Consider the following 22,789-nt stretch of genomic DNA (forward strand, 5'->3'; position numbering starts at 1 on the left):
AAAAAGAAAAACAAGATAAAGACAGAAAATACGGGAAGAAAAATCAGGATATCAAATGGATTAATAATAACTTGCTAAATTAACCTGTAAAATAAGTATATTTTACTTAAAATTTTAATAGGAGATAAAACATTATATAAATTAAACTTTACTAATTAATCATGATATGATTGTTCTATGTACATGTTATTTGGTGATTGGGGTGAGATACCGAAACAAATAGAGTGGACATTTGATTTCTGATCTTGACAAGTGTTATCACGGTTACATAAATGAAATTATATATTTTAATATAAGAAAAGACAACAACATAATACTTGTGTTTGTGAGTTGGAAATTAATTGTAAATAATTGACTTGTTTTGACTCTAAAAAAAGTGTTGTTAGAAACTTAGGGTAGCATAGCAGTAGGGCAGCCAAGTGGAAGCATGTGAAGATGGAAAGTAGCAGCCTTTAATACTTTATTTGCCACTAATTACGTGGCTACATTTAATTATTTTGATTCTCTCTTAGTTGTGATTAATGCCAAGTGAATTAGGTTATTGGAGCCAAAACCTTGAGTTTACCTATCAGAAATTGCCTGCCACTAGCTAAAGTAAAGAAAAGGGGCCTGTGTTAGTGAGAACTAAATTCCATACACCAAAACTTCTCACTCACATCTTTCTGTGCCTCTTCAGTTTAGTCATCACAATTCAAAAAATTAAGGCTAGGAGACACTTAACACCAACTTGCACACATCTTCTATATACCACAAATACATGCAACTTGGTTATGAGCCGTCACTATTTTCTTTTTCCTCGCTCTTAATTTCACATGTGAGACCACGTTTCATGATTGCTGAGGAACACAGAATGCTTCAATTTTTAAAGGAAAACAAAATAGACAAACCAAGGTGCTGTGCGCTGAATGCAGGAAAGGACCACGTATGTACATGCACTTTCTCCCTTCTCCTCTTTTTTAATCATGTATTTCCAACACTAATCATGTACCACGGTGTTGCAATTCCACGAAAACGTAACTATTATTTTAATCCCATTCTAATTACACTCTTTAACTTTCTCATGTCGATTTAAAAGTATAATTTTGTTTTATTTACTATTATTTTGTTTTTTTTTAAAGTATAATCTATTACCCATATTAATTTGGTAGAATAGAAAAAGAAAATGAGCATGGCCACTGCATATTTAGAAAATTTAAAAATTACTATTATTCTTTTAGTGTGATTCATTTATCTTCTGATTTTGGTTTTCTCAGTCTTCAGGTCTCGAGGTTTTCCAGTCAATCCTTCTGTTTCCGTTAAATGATTATGGAAAAATTTGTAAAGATACTCTGACGTTCAAGTTATTATCAGTCAAATCTGCATGTGTGAAAGTTGAAAAGTTACACATAATGTTTGACGATCTCTACTATTTATACATTTTAATTAGATCATTACTATCATAAGCTCGTAGAATCTAAAAGAAAGTTAAATTATATCATAATCATGTTTCGTAGATAAATTAGTTTAATATTAAATCATCAACGTTTGTAGGATTTTATTTTAATTAAAAAAGATTAGGAAGTTGTCAACTATTCGACCATTCAGTCATCCGATAATAGAACAAATATGTTTAAATATGTGTTGATAATATGAATTCTCATAAAAATAATGTTCAAAAGACATTGTATAGACCTAGTGACATCTTACACATAATATAAGATTGAATACTAAACGTGCAGAATAATTAAAAGGTTTATTGGAAAAGGGTGGTGTGAAGTAAGGTGATGAGATGATAGATTGAAAAACAAGTACCTAACCCAAAAAAAGTTATTTTCTATAGATTTTAGCTATATATGGTACTAGCTATAAGAAAAAAGGTATATGGTACTACTCGTAACTTCCATGTATCTGAGCTGAGAGCACTGCAATATAACAAATTCAAATAGTTAAGCTTTCGAGCACTGCTGACAATGACACAGCTCCACTCCATCGATCGTATCCCCAATTAGAAAGAATTATAATCCTATGCTATTGTATTCCTATTGCCATAACTAGTGTATTTAATTTAATATTCGTTATAATTTTATCTTCAAAACAAATAAGCAATTTGCATTCGTAAACATGTAATTGTATATAATAACAATAATAATAATTATTCTTACAATTTCTTCGAGACCGAATATTCCTTACCGAATTATTCTGGTCTTCTCTTAAACTCTGATCGTTCTTCTTGGAAGTTCGAGAGGGTGTGGTACTTGTACCGGTCGGCGCCGAACGACCGGGTGGTTTACGTCAATTAAATCTAATTAAATATAATTAAATCCACTACGATTGTTTCGCGTAAAGTGGAAAGCAGTTACAACGACCATTGACTAAGTCGAAGTACATCCTCTGGACCACTCCCCTAATTTTCAGGACACCATCAAGCACGACCCAGAAACCACTAAACATGTCTCTGACCATCAACTGCTTGGCCCACAGGACCAAGGCCCAAGTCAACCTACTAAAAGAGACGTCTGAGGGGGAAAAAAGGTACGTTTTCATACTATCAGAGAATTCTCACTTGGAAACATCGCTGACTTGAGCGTCGGAGCGCAATCGCAGGTACCCCCACCGGCCGACCGAGGCACGCAAAGAAGAAGGAGACTTGAAGAATAGGACAATCAAGAGTGAAGTAGACACCTTGTATCGACGTGGATCAACATTACTCAGTCCCCAATATCCATACAGGTACAATTGGCGCCCACCGTGGGGCCGAGTAATCACTATTCCCAGACCTAGAGGTACCAACACTCGAGGATGGGTTCAACGGCGAACAACAACAATGATACTGCCACGGAAGAACATAGGATGATACTCCAAACCCTCCAGGTTCAGATGCAGGAGTTGCTCCAGAAGGGAGTCACTGATCAACTACGTCAAGACGAAGAGAAGAAGAGACAAGAAGAGGAACGCCAGCGGCATGCGGAAGAGATAGCTCAGCTGAAAGAGCAGAACAAAAGATTGATGGAGAGACTCGAGCAATCTGAGCGTGAAGGACATTCGCGTGCGCCTTCTCCACCACCACATCAGTCAGGAACAAAGACAATAGCCCAAACAGTAGCCCAAACTATGCCTCCCACATCACTCGTTCAGCACACCCATCAGAGTGTGAAGCAGGTAACCCCAAACAGGGTAGCAAACCCGAGAGGCCATCCGTTCACCGATGATATCATAGCCACCCCTCTCCCTGACAAATGGAGAGGCCTAACGATAAATCTTTACGACGGATCCACAGACCCGGACGAACATCTGAATATATTCATAACTCAAATGACCCTTTACACGACTGATCGGACGGTGTGGTGTAAAGTCTTCCCCACCTCTCTCAGGGAAGGCCCCCTCGGATGGTTCTCTGACCTTCCACCCAATTCCATTACAAGCTTCGACGCTTTAGAATTGAAATTCACTACACAGTATGCCACAAGTAGACCTCATCGGACATCCTCCATGTCCCTCCTTAATGTCAAACAAGAAAGGGGAGAATCTTTAAGAACATTTATGGACAGATTTAGCAAAGTGTGTATGAGCATTCGTAACCTTAATCCAGACATAGCCATGCATCATTTGGTCTCAGCCATACTGCCTGGAAGGTTCACTGAAAGTCTTATCAAACGGCCCCCGTGCAATATGGATGAATTAAGAACAAGAGCGACAAAGTTCATGCAGATAGAAGAACACATTGATTATCATCGAAAGACGCATGTTGAAAACACGGACAGGAGCAAAGGGATTCGTCCCCCTATAGTGTCGACCGACCGAGATCGGTATCGCCCCAATAGGGGTCCCCGCTTCCACAACTACACCCCCTTGATTGTACCAAGGGGTAAGGTTCTAGACGAAGCACTACAGATTGAATTGATTCCGGCACTAAAGCAGTCGCAAACCCCTCCCAATGCCGATACCAGTATACGTTACCAGTACCATCGTAACTACGGCTACACGATCGAAGGATGCCAAGCACTGAAAGATAAAATTGAAGAGCTCGTCCAGGCCGGTCATCTCCGCAAGTTCGTGAAAACTACCGTTACTGCATCCAGGTCACCCCAGCGTGATCATGATCCCTGAGAACGTTCGAGACGAAGAGACAACTGAACCTGCGACAATCACTATCGTTCAAACAGAAGGAAAAGAAGCGAAAGTCCGGTTAGACGAACGAAACCTAAAAGTGAAAGTCCTGAGCGTAGGAGTCGAACTAAACAGAAAGTTCGCGCGGTCATCAATACAATCGCTGGACCGGTACCACTCGGCCAGCCCCCTCAAGAGATTAACTACATTGCAGGTGGTTTTGCAGGTGGAGGATGTTCTAATTCAGCAAGGAAGAAACATTTAAGAGCAGTTCAATCCGTTCATTCGACCTCCACACAACGCCGACCGCACATACCACCAATCACTTTCACCGACGATGATTTCACAGCAATTGATCCATCTCAAGATGACCCCATGGTAATAACTGTGGAGATAGATAAATTCGCAATCGCAAAAGTCTTAGTAGATCAAGGTAGCTCGGTCGACATCCTTTACTGGGAAACATTTAAGAAGATGAAGATCCCAGAGGCAGAGATACAACCCTACAACGAACAGATAGTCGGTTTCTCAGGAGAAAGTGTAGATACGAGAGGATTTATCGATTTATACACTATATTCGACGACGACTACCTCAGTAAGACCATCAACATACGATACCTACTCGTCAACGCCAACACATCGTACAATATTTTGCTCGGTCGTCCATCTATCAATAGGCTGAAGGCCATTGTCTCAACCCCTCATTTAGCTATGAAGTTCCCCTCGGTCAATGGAGATATAGCAACCGTACATGTAGATCAGAAGATAGCACGAGAGTGCTATGTAGCTAGCCTGAAGGTGGAGCCAACCCGAAGGCTTTATACCACGTCGGCCGACCGAACCACAGAGCGAAGAGGCCGGTCACCAGAAAGACGTTCTAAAGGAAGAGAATCTAGAAGACACTTAGTCGCTTTAGTTGATATGGATCCTCGGCTGGATGATCCCCGGATGGAAGCAGGGGAAGATCTTCAACCCATATTCCTCCGTGACAAAGATCGCAAGACACACATGGGGACATCTCTCAAGCCGGACGACCGAGAGGTGATCGATAAGACGTTAACAAAAAATGCTGACCTTTTTGCTTGGACCGCTGCAGACATGCCAGGGGTAAAATCAGATGTTATCACCCATCGGTTATCTGTCTATAAAGAGGACAGGCCGATCGCTCAAAAGAAAAGGAAACTAGGTGAAGAACGACGCAAAGCCGCACGGGAGGAAACAGACAAGCTAGTTCAAGCTGGTTTTATTCAGAAGGCCCACTACACAACGTGGTTAGCCAATGTGGTGATGGTAAAAAAGGCGAATGGAAAATGGAGAATGTGTGTAGATTATACAGACCTTAACAAAGCATGCCCAAAGGACTCGTATCCCTTACCTACAATCGACTGACTGGTCGACGGTGCGGTCGGTCATCAAATCCTAAGTTTCCTTAATGCTTATTCGGGTTATAACCAAATACAAATGTACCACCGTGATCGAGAGAAGACCGCATTTAGAACGGATTCCGATAATTTCTTCTATGAAGTCATGCCGTTCGGTCTCAAGAATGCCGGAGCCACATACCAGTGACTTATGGATCACGTGTTCCACGACATGATCGGTCGGAACGTGGAGGTATATGTTGATGACATTGTCGTCAAATCAGATTCTTGCGAGCAACATATTTCTGACTTAAAAGAAGTTTTCCAAGCCTTGCGTCAATACCGCATGCGTTTGAACCCGAAAAAGTGTGTGTTCGGCGTAAAAGGTGGGAAATTCTTGGGCTTCATGCTCACCCATCGAGGCATAGAGGCTAATCCAGAAAAATGCAAGGCAATCACTGAAATGAGAAGTCCCAGCGGACTCAAAGAGATTCAGAGACTAGTCGGTCTTCTTACATCGTTATCTCGATTCGTACCTAAGTTTGCCGAACGAACGAGACCCATTATAAAACTTTTGAAGAAAACGACTAAGTTTGAATGGACAGTTGAATGCGAACAGAATTTCCAACAGCTAAAAACATTTCTGGCATCCCCACTAGTCATCCAGAAACCGAACGCACGAGAGCCCATTGTGGTCTACCTCGTTGTCTCCAATGAAGCAGTGAGTTCCGTTCTAGTACAAGAAATTGAAGCGGAGGAACGACCGGTGTATTTCGTCAGCCAAGTCTTGCACGACGCGGAGACCAGGTACCAAATTGTCGAAAAAGTTGCCTTAGCTTTAGTCATTACCGCACGACGGATGCGGATGTACTTCCAGAATCACAAGGTTATAGTTAAGACTAACTATCCCATTATGAAGATTCTCACCAAGCCTTACCTGGCCGGACGAATGATAGGTTGGGCAGTCGAGCTGTCAGAATTCCATATCGAATACCAACCTAGGGGGGCCATCAAGTCCCAAGCCCTTGTTGACTTCACAGCAGAACTCATTCCCTATCCGACCAAAGAAATGCCCCGGTGGACACTATATGTAGATGGATCATCGAACAGTCGTTCGTCCGGGGCGAGAGTTGTACTTGAAGGACCAAGAGAGATTGTTATCGAACAAGCCATGAAGTTTGAATTTAAAACTACTAATAATCAGGCCGAGTATGAGGCTATAATCACAGGTCTACATCTGGCGATCGAGTTAGAGATAACAAATATAACTTGTAAGAGCGACTCCCGTCTAGTCGTCGGACAACTCACAGGGGAGTATGAGGTAAGGGAAACATTACTTCAACAATATTTTCATTTTGTGAAAAATCTTGTAAGCAGGTTCAAAGAAATCTCGTTCCAACACGTACGGAGGGAAAATAACACTCGGGCGGACGCTCTATCAAGATTGGCTACCCTAAAAAAGAAAGGTGTCCACCGGTCGGTCATACACGTGACCCTTGCTAAACCAAGTGTTGGTACCGAAGAATGCATGGCGACCGACACTCAACCTAACTGGATGACTCCCATAAAACAATATCTTACCGATGGTGTATGCGATCCACACTTGGAGAAAACAATGAAACTACAAGTCGCCCGATACATACTCATTGACCAAGATCTTTACAGGAGAGGGTACTCCCGTCCCCTCCTAAAATGCCCTAGTCCAGAACAAGTCACCTATGTGATGACCGAGTTACACGAAGGGATATGCGGAACCCATTCAAGAGCACGAACTATGTCCGCCAAAATTTTAAGAGCTGAATACTACTGGCCGACCGTGCAGGGAGACTGCACCGAATACGTTCAAAAATGTGTGAAGTGTCAGGAGTTCGACACCTTATCACACCAAAAACCAAAACACCTGCACTACATCCTATCCCCCTGGCCATTTGTAAACCCTAAACCCTAAACCCTAATTGTCTTTAGCCCACACCCCGGGCCCAGGTAATGGAAATATCAAACGATGTCAAGGGTATCATCCGGTTGCACCGACTCTTCCGACTGTATAACGTCATTTCCACGGGACATCTCAGCTACAGGATGGATGGTTTGATCATTCTCTTCGGCCTCCTCATCTCCGAGGGGCATCAGACGGCCATCCACAACATCCATGTTCGAGTCGTACCGCTCATCGTCGGACGACACCCCATGAAAAAAGGCAACCTGTCGAACGCCTTGTCTGAAGGACTGTTCGTTGATGCTTAGCATGAACCCTTGTAGTTGTTCAACTCGGGCAAGGAGAGATTCCTTCTCAGTAGCCAATTTTTCTTGTTCTTTAATAGCTTCGGCTCGTCCGGCCGTCACCTCATTCAGTGTAACCTTCAAGGTCTCTTGCTCTTCCCTAGCCAACCGAGCATCGTTCCGGGCCTCGCCCACAGCCTTCAGAGCATCCTTCAATGAAACAGTCGATTCACTAAGTTGCGACTTCAATTTGGGAATCGACACCGTCTTCACTCTCTTTAACTCATCCCCGATGGCCCTACCCACCACGGTCGCGCGACACTGCAGCTCGACCATTTCTTCAATTAAATCCAAGGTGGGGATGGCTGCTAAGGTATCCTCGTCCTCGGGGCGCAAGTCAAATTGCATGGTAGGGGCCACCCTCACGGACGACCCCAACATACTAGTAGGACTGCCCAATGAAGATCGAGCGTCATTGCGGGGTGCCTTGGCCGGTCGCCCCCTTTTCTTACCTTGAACGGGAGCGGCCACAACTTCGACCGGAACGACCTCCTGCTCGATCGGTCGTGGCACAATCCCAGCGATGGTGGCTATCTTACTTTTGTTTGCCTGCCTTTTCAAACTATTCATGTATTTTTTTCAAACTTGGATCCATGCTCACAACAATATTGAACGACCGAAAGAAGAAGGTGCTCACCATTTAGGTCCGCCCACTGCTTGGACGACCCGTAAAGGGCTATCAGTTCCCGCGTAGGAAGTCTACACAGTAGTTGATTCACAACCATCAAAATTTCTTGGTCGATGGGAGACAAAGATTCCCAAAACCGATGGTCAAGGGAGGTGGGCTTCTCTGTCCAATGGAATGGAAATTTTGTGCTCCCATCGGCGTTATAAAATAGGTCCCGGCCGTCCGGTTCGACAAACACTTTAAAAAAGTAATCCTTAAAGTTCTTATAAGAAGTAGTAAAAGCGGCAAAACGTACATTCCCCGGACGACTAGACAACGACAACCAACCTACCGGGGTACTCGGGTAAGTGTTGTAATAGTATAAAAATGATTCGGCGGTCGGCGTGAGGCCAAATATTTTGCAGATAATTCGAAAGGCTTGTAAAATGGCCCACGAATTAGGGTGCAGCTGGGTCGGTGCAACATTCAAAATCTTAAGAACATTCACAGTGAAGTCATCAAAGGGAAAACTCATATGCAAGTGGGAAAAGAAAGTACTATACACAAAGAAAAAGTCATGAGGAGCATTCTCCCGACCGTGACAGACACGGTCGGTCACACCACATATATCAACACCCAACGCCTCGGTCGAACAATCTGGTGCTAGAAAATTCTTATGGACAGCAAGAAACTCATCTAAGTCGTCCGAAGACTTTATTTTACTAGGGATTTGGAGGACAGACGGATCAACCCAATCATAGCTTGGGCCGTCCGACGACTGACTCGCACCGCTAGAAGCAGTACGGGTCATCGACGAATCTACAACATTCGAAGACTCTATAGAAGAAGGCATGACTAACCTTGAATGAAGAAAATGACACGGGCAACAAACTCAGCACTCGGCTATCGGAACAAGCAATGTAAGACTAAGAGCAAGTGAAATTTAGAAACCCTCAAAAGTTCAAATGAAGCAGTATTTATAGGGTGAGAAGTGAAAGAAGAAAACCCCAACACTCGTCCAGCACCGTCAAATCAAACCCAATCCAACGGCTAAACGCATTCGGCAAATGAAACGACACGCAATCCTCGCCGTTAAAAGCATCACGATGGGACAGCCTCTCGAAATCGCAACCCTGCCATGCGTCACATCTCTGCCACGCATTTAATAATGCCAACTAGCGAGCACCACCCCAAAAGTTTCATGCGTCTTATACGACTCTTCGGTCATCCATGCCCTCGAGCCTGGGGGGCAAGTGTACCGGTTGGCGTCGAACGACCGGGTGGTTTACGTCGATTAAATCTAATTAAATCCACTACGATTGTTTCGCGTGAAGTGGAAAGCAGTTACAACGACCATTGACTAAGTCGAAGCACATCCTCTGGACCACTCCCTGGCCCACAGGACCAAGACCCAAGTCAACCTACTAAAAGAGACGTCTGAGGGGGAAAAAAGGTACGTTTTCATACTATCAGAGAATTCTCACTTGGAAACATTGATGACTTGAGCGTCGGAGCGCAATCGCAGTTACCGAATTATTCTTGTCTTCTCTTAAACTCTGATCGTTCTTCTTGGAAGTTCGAGAGGATGTGGTACCTGTAAAGATACACTCCGACGTTCAAGTTAGATAAAGTTAATTTAAGTGATCTCACTACAAGAAAATCATAAAATAGAAACCAATATTTACAGAGAAAAATAATTAGTTACAATAGTAACTAAATTAGAGACAATTTTAGAAACTAAAAAAAAATAGTTTCTAAATTAGTTTCTATTATTGTGAAATAGTTTCTAAATTGGTATCTAATTAGCTACCAAGGTTTTAACTACCAATTATTTAGATTCTAAATTTGGTAGCAAAAACCTTAGTTACTAATTAGATACCAATTTAGAAACCATTTAACAATAATAGAAACTAATTTAGAAACTAAAAATTTATTTAGTCCTTAAAATGGTCTCTAATTTAGTCACTATAGCAACTAATTATTTTTTGTCTCTAAAATTGGTTTCTATTTCATAATTTTTTTTGTAGTGTCTAGTTCAAATCTCAAAATAACATTAACTTTCACCGTGAGAAACCCCTCTTATTTATACTATTCTAGTAGACTTCATCCGATAAGAAGGATTAAGGCAGACCCCAATGAACATTTGATTACACTTTATAACCCCTAATCGGGATTAACGCTCTTAACTTGTAATGTGACGTGAGTATTGCTTTTCACTGAGAGACCACTAGACCATCTAGGTAACCGACCATTTGGACTTCTAGTTTCCACTGGAGAGAAGCTTTGTTGCTGAGCAACACTTTGAAGAATTCCAGTAAGGTTTTATCGTCTTGAGAGAGCCATGTGATTTCCATTTGCCACTAACTTGCTGATCAATGTTGATTGAAGATCAGACGTGTGACCATGAGTCATCATTTAATATCAAGAGGGACCCATAATCTATTATAGTATCGGATATGTCGGTTAAAAAATACGAATTATTAACATTATCTATATATAAAAAATTATTAAATAAAAATAAATAATATTTAAATATTTATAATTATAAAAATTAATTTTATATCAAATTTAAAAAATAATATTTATAATTATAAAAATTAATTTTATATCAAATTTAAAAAATAATATTTATTTTTATTTTTATTTTTATTTTTATAATTAATATTAAGTACTCTTGATCTAAACAAAAGTGATTCGAATTTTTTCATCATCGTCTTATAATATTTACGTTAAAACAAACACGATGTAAGCAAACGCCTTTAAGTCATAGAAATTTCAAAAACTTTTACCATGTTTAATTGTCATTAGAAGATTTTCATAAGTATATTTGGAGCAAGACAAGAAATACAACAAATATCAACCTTGTATGAAATATGTTTAGGAGAATTGAATTATAACCCAAACATAGATGTGTTTGGGTGAGGATTTCAATTTGATCTAAAGGTTTGCAAACTAAATGTATGTTAGATGTTTTATTTTAAAAATAAGTATATAGTAAAATTTATAATATCATATTTTTTAATTATGTAGAATAATTAATGCATTACTTGTGCACGTTTTGTTTGTGGATGAAAAAAATTAAAAAGTGGAATCTTTTCACGGAGCTAGAGATTGAGCTCGCTAGCTACTAAGCTAGGATTATTGCCCAATTAATTAATATTAGCAGGTTATCACTTTCGAACTCATCATCATTTATTCATTCTAGTTACTTCCAGCCCCCACTTCCCTTTTTTAACTTCAACTCTAATCATATACTACCAAATTTTAATTCGATGTTTAATACTTTACTATGCCGTGATATTTTTTAATTTAGTTACTCTTTTTACTAAATTAGTGTAATTTAATATATTATTTACGGAAACATGCAAAATTTAAATTTTTTAAAATAGATAAATTATTAAGTTCTTACTGAAAATCCAACATAATTTTAACTTTTTAAAAATTAAATCATGTCAAGTTAAAATAATTTTAACTTTTTAAAAACTAAATCATATTAAAGTAATACAATTTTAGTATATTTGAACTGAATTCATGTCAATATAATATAATCTTAGTATAATCAAATTACTTGACACAATTTTATTTTAAAAGATTAAAATTATGTTATTTTAATATTATTTACTTATTTTTTATATTTTTTAATAAATTAACCTTTCAAATTATACTAATTTAATAAAACAGGACCTTTTTATGATATTTCTTTTAATAAGTTTCAATGAGAGTTGAACTATAGATATATATAAAAAAGAAAAATAGGTTGCATATATCTAGTGACATGTCTATAATAATTTAATGTATGGATTACTTTACAACTTTCTATTTTTTTCTATAAAAAAAAAAATATTTCAAAAATATCTTAACTCTTGTGCTATTACCAAATCTCATTACCTAATTACAAACCAACAAACCAAAAGAGCAAAATCCTCCTATAATTAATAATATGGCTTATTTGTGTTTGAAGAAATAAACTTCATATAATGAAGATGGGTAATGCAGTGACTTGAAGCACTGAAATGAAACTGGGTAGTGTGTTATTATTGGATGGACAAGATGCAGGCACATCTGGTCTCCACCTTAGTACAATGTCCTTGTCAGTGATTAGGCATATGTAGTACACTTTTTGTTCTTGGAGAAATATATAATTATATATCAGAAGACATTTCGAAGTGGGAAAAACAACTAACTAATATGTAGCAGTGTGATGCAGTTACTATTGGTATTGATGATGAATGACACTGCAAAGTGGAAACTTATCTACAAGTGTGATTCTGATAGGATAAAGGGTTGAAAAGACAAAAAGCAATAATAGGGTGTTCTTTGAGGCACTTGAAACGGCTCTTGGTTCAGGTTCTGCAGTAAGGTCTCCCATGTCACCATCTTCTATCAACTCTGCAACACTAAATGCTTGCTTTGCTACTCATTTTTGTTTCACTTATTAGATATAGTGTGTAGGTATAAGTATAAGGTGTTTTTAACGTAAATACATATATCAATAAAAACAATTAATGAGTTCAATTAATTTGTTGATTATTTTTTAAATATATTTTTCATGTATTCAGTTTGTCTTTATTATTAATAAATTTTAAAATTCTTTAGTCATTATTTATTAATAAAATAGCAATTATTCATAGTATTCAATAGAGACAAACGAAAAATGAAATTTAATATTGTATAGAACTATATAAAATATTTTTTAAAAGTGATCACCCATCTCTTTAGAATATGTGTTCTTATAATAAGACTAAATGGACGGTATATAATAAGACTAGAAGCTTATCTCTTTGTCTGTTTATACAATTGTTTTATGATATATTTTATTAATATAAATTTCTACGGCGCAGACGATGGGTATCATAGAATATTATAATCTCTTATTTTTTGAGTAAATATTATATATTAACATTATCTTGGAATATATAACTTTTTCATTTTTTTTCTTGTGTATACCTTTTTTAGTAACGACATTGCATCAAAATGTATAAAAAATAAATAATTTTTCAAAAATTGTTACCGTTGGCACAAAATGATTTACTTTTATTCACTTATATTATAGATTTGAGTAGTTGAACAATTTTTTAATGAAAAAAGCAAATAATTATTTTGGTATCGAGTTAAATGATTTTTTATGGCATTGTATTATTATGCAACTGTAAACCAACACCTCTATAAAGTGTGGAACAATAAATTTGTTTTTAAAAAATGTATTCTAAATTACATATTTCAGTAGATTGTTAAATCTGAAATATACAATATATAATATTAATATTATTTGAATTACACAATCTAAAACAAAAAAAAGTATCTTTTATAATATATACTTCATTCAAAAAACATTAGTGCATTATGAATTAATGCATTATGAATGGTATATTGTGAAATATATTATAAACAAAATCCTTTTTCCTCTAATATTTTTTTTAAAATTAAATTTATAAATAATAGAACTGATACATTTTATAATACAATTGAAAGTAACAAAATGTATAAAACATAAAATTGAAAATATAAATTTTATATTTTCAATTCAGTATTTTGGAATACGCAATTAGCCATCACCAACAGCCAACAAACAAAACAATCACGGCCACCAGTTATTTCCATATGGGTAAAGTCGTCATTTAACATTTATATATGGGGGTGTAGAAAGTAGCTCCTTGCATAGATTGACGTGCATGTTTTGCCCAAAACCGCAAAGCACAATGGGAAGCCCAAGCCCACCACTCTTCTGTTCGAATTCATATTTTGGAGAACAAAATTATAGACCAACATCTTATATGATACTTCGTGATAAAAAAAATAGTTATTATTAATTATATAATATGATAAAAGAGAGAGATAAAATAAGATTATAGATGTCTAAAAAATAGATTACAAATATTAAACCCCAACAACCTCAATTTGTTAAAATTAAGTTTATTTTATGTATCAGTTTTAATATTTTTTGAACTAAAGAATATATTTATTTAAAAAATAGTTAATGAAATTCTGATATAAAAGAATCTAGGTTATAATTAAACAATAATATAATATTTTTTAAAATAATTTAGGCTTTTTGCTTTCAAATTTGAGTCAGTCTAGTTATTTAGTTAACTTAAAAATAACACAATTATTATTTTTCATTATGTCATCATTTTAATTCACTAGAAAATTAAATGACAAAATACTCAATTTTTAAAGTTAAAGGATCAAAAGAAAACTAATAGACTTTACGTAAAAAAATTCTGATTATGATGTATAAAGGCCTCGTCCATAGAATTTTTATTTGTTTTATATTGTATTTAATAATAAATTTTAAAAACTATATATAATATATAATTTCTGATTACTATGATCCTACCTAATGTAATTACTTATTTTATAATTCAAAACTTAATGTATTTTTATGAAAAACTTTAGTAACCAATTATTTTAAATGTAAACAAAAATGTGTTTACTATCAGTTTAATACCTTGAGATACGAAGCACTGCAAATAAAAAAAAAAACTTTTTTATGTAATTTACATATACTAAAAAGTATGAATATTAATTTGAATAAATTTGTTGGAGTCCAATATAGATTATTTTTCAAAATCTAATTTATTAATACATGTAAATTCATTTCCTAACACTTTGTCAAGAAATAAGATTCCATCAAGTAAACATTAATTTCCAAGAATAAATATATTTAATGATGTGACCCAGAATATATTATTTTAGTAGTAGTATATTATACAAATAAATTCATCATGGTTGGGGATGTAGCTCAGATGGTAGAGCGCTCGCTTAGCATGCGAGAGGTACGGGGATCGATACCCCGCATCTCCACTTTTGTTTTAGGAACAGGATTTTTATTTTATTTTATTGTTTATTAAATGAATAATGTTTGTAACTACATGACAACATAAGAATTATATCATTTAATGAATAAAATTATTTCAAGAGAAATTCAGATTTATTGTCATATTAATTAGTTTTCATATTTGTTTCAAATTGATTTCTTATTATTTGGATGAAATTCCGAAAATGGGATCAAATTGATTTTTTTTTAAAAAAAAAATAAAGAAATAACAATCTAAGCATAACTATTATAATGATAAAAAATAGTTAGAAAATATTTTTGATTATAATTATTTTTTGAGAAAGGTCAAAAAAAATAAAATATATATATATATATATATATATATATTATGAATTAATTCAATTTTTTAATGTTTTTGTAATATGCAAAGAATAGGACAATTAGTCCAAATAAAAAATATCACATATTTTACTAAAAAGACCTTTTAAAAAATGAAATAAAAGGAAATATGACAAGTATATTTATAGTTTGCACACTCTTTTATTTGACCTACTTTTTTTCTCTTGTTTTTATCGAAAATGAGTTGCAATCGTCTGAGATAGATGAATGAGCTATTTAGGTGAGTTGAACTCTTCGTTTAAAGATTGTTTAGCTTTGATGATGAAGATCGAGTGATGATCAAATTAGTAAGAACTTAGAGAGATATAATAATATTTAAGTGAATATATGAGATTGACTGTATATTCCCTGAAGAATAAATCTATATTTATAGGTTTTTGGGTCTTGTGAAATTTCCAACAAGTTGGTTACAAAATATTGGGGTGATTAGTATGTTATCAAATATTACTAAGGTGATATGACATAATGAAATTTGGAGCAAAACCTATTAAGAGATGCGATTGGGAAGAACCATACATGTTGGTTGATGTGGGACCAAAATTATAGCTTGGATGAAGTCATCTAGTTAGACACCCAATCATTTCAACTTTGCGTGTAAGAAAATGAGTTCGTAGATTAACCTTCCTTTTATTTAGTATGCTGCAACATAAATATACTTTTGTCTAATTATCTTTCCATTCATTTCATTCAACACTTTACTGGCCTCTTCGGGAGTAGAGAAAGCAACAAAATCACAACCCTTGCTACATCCAAGAGTATCAAGGATTACTTTAGAAGATGTTGTTGTTCCAAACACATAAATAAAAACATTTGGATTTCTCATGTACTTCTTTCATGACCACATCACTATTTATAGGATCATAGGTATTAAAGAGTCGCTTAAGGTCTTCCTCAATGTATGTTTCAAAAAAGCTTTTCACGTACACATTAGTGAACTTTGGTGATCCATTAATGAAGTCCTTTCCTGACTTCGAACAAAAAGCCCAACATAAACCTTTGTTTATCATTTATTAAGATGTCATTCCATATTTTGTTAGCATTTTGAGCATACTCATCATTGTCAAACTTCATAAATTCATACCCTTTAGATTGACCATTGTGATCAGCTGCCACCTTACTACATAACACAAATCCAAATGCAGAAAAAAAGTGTCAAGCAGTACCTTATTATCTATTAATGTGTCCAGGTTCTTAGGGAACACATTTGCATATGCACTTTTCTTGATGATGATATCACGTTGAGAAAACATAATACAAATGGGTTTTCCATTCAGGGGAGTGAACTTCAAATGTTTCATGGCAATAGCCGCATCTTGAGCATTGGCAAAATTGACATATGCATAGCCAACCGAGGATCCCCTAGTCTAATCCTTGCAAACCATAATCAAAATCACTTGAGCCACTAAACATATTAGACAACTAACTCTATCACATTGGTGTGGAGATCCCCGACATATAAAGAGACACTACTAAATTGCGCACCATTCATTACTGTGGTTGGAACCACCAAAGGAGCATAAATCGTCGTGACCATTATTTTTTTACCAAAACTCAGTCCTCCTCAAAACACACCAGAATACTTGTTAGAAAAGGAGATCAGGATTTTTTTGTTTGTTTTGATTTTAGAGTATTGGTCCTTGCAAAGGGAACACGAGTACCAAGCGGTGTGCTCTATGTTGGTGTGAGTGTGTTTGGATGCATGAGTGGTTTGGTCTTGCTGTAGTGTGACAAATTGTTAATTAAAAGAGTTTTATCCGGATCTCATGGTAGGTGTCAATTGTTCTGACCTTAGGTTCATTGAGATAACATAGTCATGGTTAATCATCGTATTTGAGATAGTATTCGCTTTTGAACTTAGAGCTCCATTACATTTTTATCCTTAAAAAAATTCTAAAAAAGTTAAAGAAGGAAGATGTGTCTAAATTGTCCTTCATTCAACTTTTCCTTAATATCCACCATGTTTGAATAAATAGTCGTGATTGATTTTACTTTACAAAAAGTTTTAATGCTAAGTTGAAGTTGTTGAATTATTGAGCATTTGAAGTAAAGCTTTAGTTAACGGTTTGTAAAGAGCCACTCACAGGTGAGCACGGTGAGGAGAGAAGAGAAGATTTACTTTAAGAAATTGATTTTTGCAAAAGCTTAATTCCAAGGCATTTCAGTCATTTCACGACTTATAAAATAGTAAGTGCAACTGTGCAATTTTTCCACATATTTGTCAGGTCATGTACTTCTTTTTTTAAGGTCAATGGAGAATTCTTAACGAGAAAGCTTTTTCTACAATATTTTTGTTAAATTATATGCTTGATTTAATCCCCAACAGTTTTTCTGAAAGGTTAAGTGAATAAAATAAATATAAATTTCACTCGAGTATATGTCATTCTCTCTTTTATTTTTGAATGTAGAGAGTATGCGCAAAAGTATATATTATACATTAACATTCTGATGAAATCATGATAATTTGTTTGACTTAATACTGTTTCAATTTTTAATCCTATTAGAACATAAACTAAAGCTATGTAAAATAATTTACAATTCATTGGCATATGGGGATGTAGCTCAGATGGTAGAGCGCTCGCTTAGCATGCGAGAGGTACGGGGATCGATACCCCGCATCTCCAAATTTTTTTTCTTTTTCCCATATTTTTATTCCTCTTTTTTTTACTGTGATCATTTTATGACTTGAAGATAAGATAGCAGAACTAACCATTTTGTCACTACGATGTATTTTGATCTTTTATTTTTTCTGCCATTAGCGGAATAAATCAATCATCCAACGATGATGTCTTGTTTGGTTAAAGGCTTATTATAGCGCATTTGCTACCACGATATCACGATATCAGTGTCTAAATGCAACAAAAAGGAAGATAATGTGTTAAAAGAACTATATCCCGTAATTGTGTACAAGAGAGGAACGTGTTAGATTGTACAAGATCAGATTTTAGTTATTTTTTGATAAATCTGATTTATATTTTGGAAATGACTATGGATACATTAAACATTCTGGTTTTATGCAGGGACTAAACGAATGAGTAAAATTAGTTCAGGGCCAAGGGGAAATTTAGATTAGAAGGATATATGAAGTAGTGGAGATTTGTGTGAGGTAGAATAGAGACTCGTAGAATTCTTCATTTTTCTATTGTTAAATTCTCGGGTACAAACTTCTCTACTAGTTAGCTAGCTACAGCACTGAACTCTTCGTCCTCATAATTGAACTATTATATATGCTTTGGGGTTTGTGGCCTTTGCACTGAATTTGAAGTTGCTACAAGTTCTTGATCAGCTCCGTGTTCACACTAGCATGTTTCTTCACTGAGGTGGGGAAAGAAGGAATTCACCATTGGACAATCGTAATTCAGATCAGCAGGTCTTGCAATTTTATGCCTTCATGTATATCAAACACCTCTTAGATCAAGAAACTCATAGACTAAAGTGATAGGATCATGATTCTTACCACTCTTGATCAATCAACATTTCATCAGTCAATCCAAACCCTCTCAGCTCCTCTTCATCATGATGCATCAGTAAGCTATACCTGTTTATGCGCATTTGTTTTAGACCACATCGATTATCCCAACCACCCATAACATATATTTCCTCGCATTTCTTAAAGTAAACAAAATGAATGAATCTACCTTCCACCATAACCCTTTTCCATGACAAGCATATTTCCATTGCCCATATTGTTGAGACCCTCGAACTGTTGAACCGTCCACTTGTACCACCTCATGAGGAACACTCGAAGTGTTAGACCGTGAGACACGATGACCAAGTTCATCTCTGTTTTCTTCTCCCCAGGTGGCTGATACCGTCCAATATTAATATCTGTTCTCAATGTCTCTCTGAATCCTTCAACCACAAGTATAAAACTCTGCATCAGTACTTAACATCATAACTTTGACTCCCGAAGAACATATACGGATTAATATTACCCGTGATTCTATCATACACATCAGCCGCGGATTCTCCATCAGGAAATCGGTAGAAGAAACGGCCATAAAGCTGCCGTAGTGCCTTTTCCACTCGCATCTTTTCTCTGTTTTGAAAATTCCCTTTTGAATCACCCAAACAATCAGTGAAATGAAGTGGGCAAAACACAGAGGAGAAAAGTAGCGAGTAGTTTAGCTAATAGTAGTACCTACCAAAGTCTTGTTCTCGAATGCGAGGCTCTTCTCTGAAGCCAGCGATTCTTGAACGTTGAAAGGGACGAGCGAGGTGCTGCAAGGTTTGAAGGGTCCTTTGATATGGCGACACGTAGAAGTAAACCTGCCAGTGTTGGCCTTGTTCTTTCTCAATCATTTGTTTTATCCTATTGCCACATGCCTCGGCTTGGTCCCTCCCTTTCCGAGTGAGGGATATCTTTGGATCAGGTATTCTTGTGTAGACGCTCTCATCCACGTTTCCTTCGCTCTCTCCATGCCTAACAAGGATTATCCTTCGAGGCCTGGGTGGAACAGCCACACTGGAAGCTGCAACAGAAGGGTTGCTCTGAGGAAGAAGCTTCTCTGAAACTCTGCCCTGCCCATTCAGCTGGAAGGGCTCTGTTTGGCTGTGGCAGCATTGGATTGGCGAGAACGTGCTTTTTCTGGAATTTGGTTTTGTATTAAGGCCTTTTGGTTGAGACAAGGGGAGAGAAGCTGAGTATGGGAAAGGTATCACTGCCATGCTCACGATTTGGTGGGTGATGATGATGGTAAATTTATTAGAACCACGTAAAATATAAAAGAAGAAAAAAATTCTATGTTCCAACTGCACATCCTCTCATTTTTCTTGAATTCCTTTGCTGTGTAACTTGGTATTCACCTACCATAAATGTGATTACTCTCGAGCAATAACAGCCTCAGGTGTGTGTAGAGTGTTTGCGGTGGAGATGAAAGTATGTGTACTGTTATGGATGATAGTGAGACATAGTCCCAGTTCTGACAGATCCTCACCATTGCATGACAAATGGCAACATACCATGTTGCCATGTTTTAGGAGAAGGGAAAACTTGTCGGGTTTCTTTTGGGTTTTGGGCCATCTTATTATGCAGAGTCATACTGCAAAAGTTTAGGGTGTTTCTTCCTGCACCCAACATTTTATTCTATGACCCACTATTCTTCATGTATACAGATACACTAGAATAACTTAGGATATAAATATTTGTCAATTACTTTAGTACCACTCAATTTCAGTTTGAAAAGACTAAAATGCCCCCTAAATAAAATATATTCCGGTTTTTAGAATATGCTTCTGGATTATTTTTCTGGAATAAATTTTTTTATTACAGATTTCCATGGGATTTTGATTTTTTTTCCTTTTATTTCTGGAATACACTAATCTCTATTTTTTTAAATGTATTATGTTCTATTTTTTATTTTTTTTCAGAACACAATAATTTCTTATGAATTTACTTTTTTTGAAATGTATTATTTTTCATGTTGGATTTTGATTTCCAGAGTGTAGGGGATTTTAAAAAATTTAAAACTATGTAGGATGAAGGTTCATAAAGATTAGGTGTAGGAGGAGTTTGCCTAAATATTTTGTGGCAATTTCTTTCTGCACCCAATCCATTGTGATTGACACTCGACGAACATTTTAAAATTCAATTGTACCCTTGTCATGTTTATTTTGAAAAGGCTTGTAGGGTGTGTTGATGCCCTCATATCTTCGCGCAACAATGGAGGACCTTCACGCTCTTGGCTTCATCTTTGTTCAAGGGGTCCTTCCACTCAAAACTACGTTGCCGGAGAAATGTCAACCAAGATGCGAGGATGCGAACGATCGTGCGAGAGATGGTGTTGGGTGCGAGAATGGTAGAAACGAACTTGGGTGTGTGATTGGTTGTAGAAATCACTAAACCCTAATTTCCTTTTTATTAAGAGTAATTCGGTACTTTCACAAATACAATTGGATGCTTGTTCGGTAAAAAATGCACCGTAGAAGCCTTCTTTAAAAGTAGGAAGAAAAGTATTAGGAACACATATTTTTGGAGGGGAGTTTTTTCCACCACCCTACATTTTTCTTCCTGCATGCCTACATTCTTCAAAATACTGAAAACATCTTTTCACGGTTTTGGATGATTTTAAAATAGGGGTTTCGTAAGTAAAGGTTATTTTCAGAATATGAAATCTGAACAACAAAAAATCATTCCTAGAATACCCTTTCCAGAACACATTTTTTATTTCCAGATTGATAAATCCATAATTAATAAAATATATTCCAGAAAATATGTTTTGAAAATATTCTGGAAAGAGCAATCTGGAAGTTATTTTTAAAAGGACTAAAATAGTCTTCTTTGAAAATGATGGGGGTGCAGGAAGAAAAATTTTAGGGTGCATGAAGAAACAGCCTCTTTTGGAGAAGCCAAGGCCCAAGCCTTTTTCAAAATATCTATACAACATTACCTTTAAGTTTACTCAAATTAAAAAATCGTTTAAAATAATATATGTATGAAATAAAAATAGCAAACAAAATATTAGTTATGAAAAAAAGTTAAGAGTTTATTTTATTGTGTCACTGTAATTTGTCAAATTAATACAAGCCTATTCTGCATCCCATTTTTTTTACAACTGGAAAATAAAACCACTATTAAATTGGCAGTTGAAATGGTAGGAACGAATGAATGAAAAATATTGGAAAAGTCTTAATCTTTATCACTTTACTTTTTCTAGAGCTTTAGTCCTTTTTTTAAAGTTTAAAATAGATAAATTGAAAGAGAAATATTATGATCTGGCCAATTAATTTTTTTAACTCTTAAAAATATTTTTTTACTATTTTTTAAAATCAATAGTAATTCAATAAATAATATTAAAATAAATTAAATATTTTATTTTGAAATGTATTCATCTGACTATAATAGTAGTTGCCCCAACTTATATATATCCTGAAGTTTTCTTTAAAAGAAAAAAAAAGTAACAAATATAATTCTACAAAAATTCTAAGAGAATAGAAGGATAATTAAAAAATTGAACTCTTATTTTCCAATTAAAATTTATGTGGTTTAATTTTAATGCCGACTTCTATCATGGGGCTACTAAGATAAATTTATAATTTTACTGAAATAATAAACAAACACCTAAAGTTTTACCCTTATGTTGTCCATTAGATAAAATAATTACATCGATCATGCGACCACAAAAAATTAACATGAAAGAACTTTTCAAGTTAAGAAGTTATAAAATTATAAAAAAAATAACTCTAATAAAATATATAATTTATATATATTTGAAGATATTTATTTGTTATAAATTTTAATTATAATATAATTTATATATATATATATATATATAACATATT

At 35.6% G+C, this 22,789-nt stretch overlaps 3 protein-coding genes and 2 non-coding genes across 7 annotated transcripts; 4 read left to right on the top strand and 1 right to left on the bottom strand.

Moving 5' to 3' along the window:
• The first annotated feature begins 4,461 nt into the window (after positions 1 to 4,461).
• LOC137809362 (uncharacterized) lies at positions 4,462 to 5,475 on the top strand. Its single transcript, XM_068610485.1, has one exon. It carries the CDS (start codon positions 4,462 to 4,464, stop codon positions 5,473 to 5,475), a length of 1,014 nt encoding a protein of 337 aa, XP_068466586.1.
• Positions 5,476 to 5,658: 183 nt separating this feature from the next.
• On the top strand, positions 5,659 to 7,395 carry LOC150029113 (uncharacterized). The gene has a single exon (XM_090297941.1). The coding sequence runs from the start codon at positions 5,659 to 5,661 to the stop codon at positions 7,393 to 7,395; it is 1,737 nt and encodes a 578-aa protein (XP_090154067.1).
• A 7,670-nt stretch (positions 7,396 to 15,065) lies between these two features.
• TRNAA-AGC (transfer RNA alanine (anticodon AGC)) lies at positions 15,066 to 15,138 on the top strand. Its single transcript has one exon. It is a non-coding gene; the product is annotated as a tRNA-Ala (tRNA).
• Positions 15,139 to 18,059: 2,921 nt separating this feature from the next.
• Positions 18,060 to 18,132, top strand: TRNAA-AGC (transfer RNA alanine (anticodon AGC)). The gene has a single exon. It is a non-coding gene; the product is annotated as a tRNA-Ala (tRNA).
• A 478-nt stretch (positions 18,133 to 18,610) lies between these two features.
• LOC137811434 (phosphoglycerate mutase-like protein AT74) lies at positions 18,611 to 20,456 on the bottom strand. 3 transcript variants are annotated; one of them, XR_016518639.1, is made up of 5 exons: positions 19,654 to 20,372; positions 19,444 to 19,563; positions 19,147 to 19,353; positions 18,966 to 19,046; positions 18,611 to 18,895 (listed from the first exon to the last, which is right to left on the bottom strand). XR_016518639.1 is itself a non-coding variant. In XM_068613192.2 (5 exons), the coding sequence occupies exons 1-5, from the start codon at positions 20,174 to 20,176 to the stop codon at positions 18,808 to 18,810; spliced, it is 1,026 nt and encodes a 341-aa protein (XP_068469293.1). In that variant the 5' UTR covers positions 20,177 to 20,456; the 3' UTR covers positions 18,611 to 18,807. The 3 variants fall into 3 exon arrangements, 2 of the variants coding, with proteins under 2 accessions (XP_068469293.1, XP_090154705.1); XM_068613192.2 differs by having other exon boundaries at positions 19,147 to 19,360; positions 19,654 to 20,456; XM_090298579.1 differs by having other exon boundaries at positions 19,147 to 19,360; positions 19,650 to 20,296.
• Positions 20,457 to 22,789: the final 2,333 nt, after the last annotated feature.

The sequence above is a fragment of the Phaseolus vulgaris genome, chromosome 2 (genome assembly GCF_051622355.1).
Source record: "Phaseolus vulgaris cultivar YP4 chromosome 2, ASM5162235v1, whole genome shotgun sequence".
NCBI lineage: Eukaryota > Viridiplantae > Streptophyta > Magnoliopsida > Fabales > Fabaceae > Phaseolus > Phaseolus vulgaris.

What these genes read in the sequence shown, in the direction of transcription:
- LOC137809362 (XM_068610485.1), top strand. Translation starts at nt 4,462, where the DNA reads ATGGTAATAACTGTGGAGATAGATAAATTCGCAATCGCAAAAGTCTTA.
- LOC150029113 (XM_090297941.1), top strand. Translation starts at nt 5,659, where the DNA reads ATGGATCACGTGTTCCACGACATGATCGGTCGGAACGTGGAGGTATAT.
- LOC137811434 (XM_068613192.2), bottom strand. Translation starts at nt 20,176, where the DNA reads ATGGCAGTGATACCTTTCCCATACTCAGCTTCTCTCCCCTTGTCTCAA. An exon ending in TGTGTATGATAGAATCACGG is followed by an intron (nt 19,361 to 19,443) that starts GTAATATTAATC and finishes TTGTGGTTGAAG; the next exon opens with GATTCAGAGAGACATTGAGA. An exon ending in ATGTTGATTGATCAAGAGTG is followed by an intron (nt 18,896 to 18,965) that starts GTAAGAATCATG and finishes ATATACATGAAG; the next exon opens with GCATAAAATTGCAAGACCTG.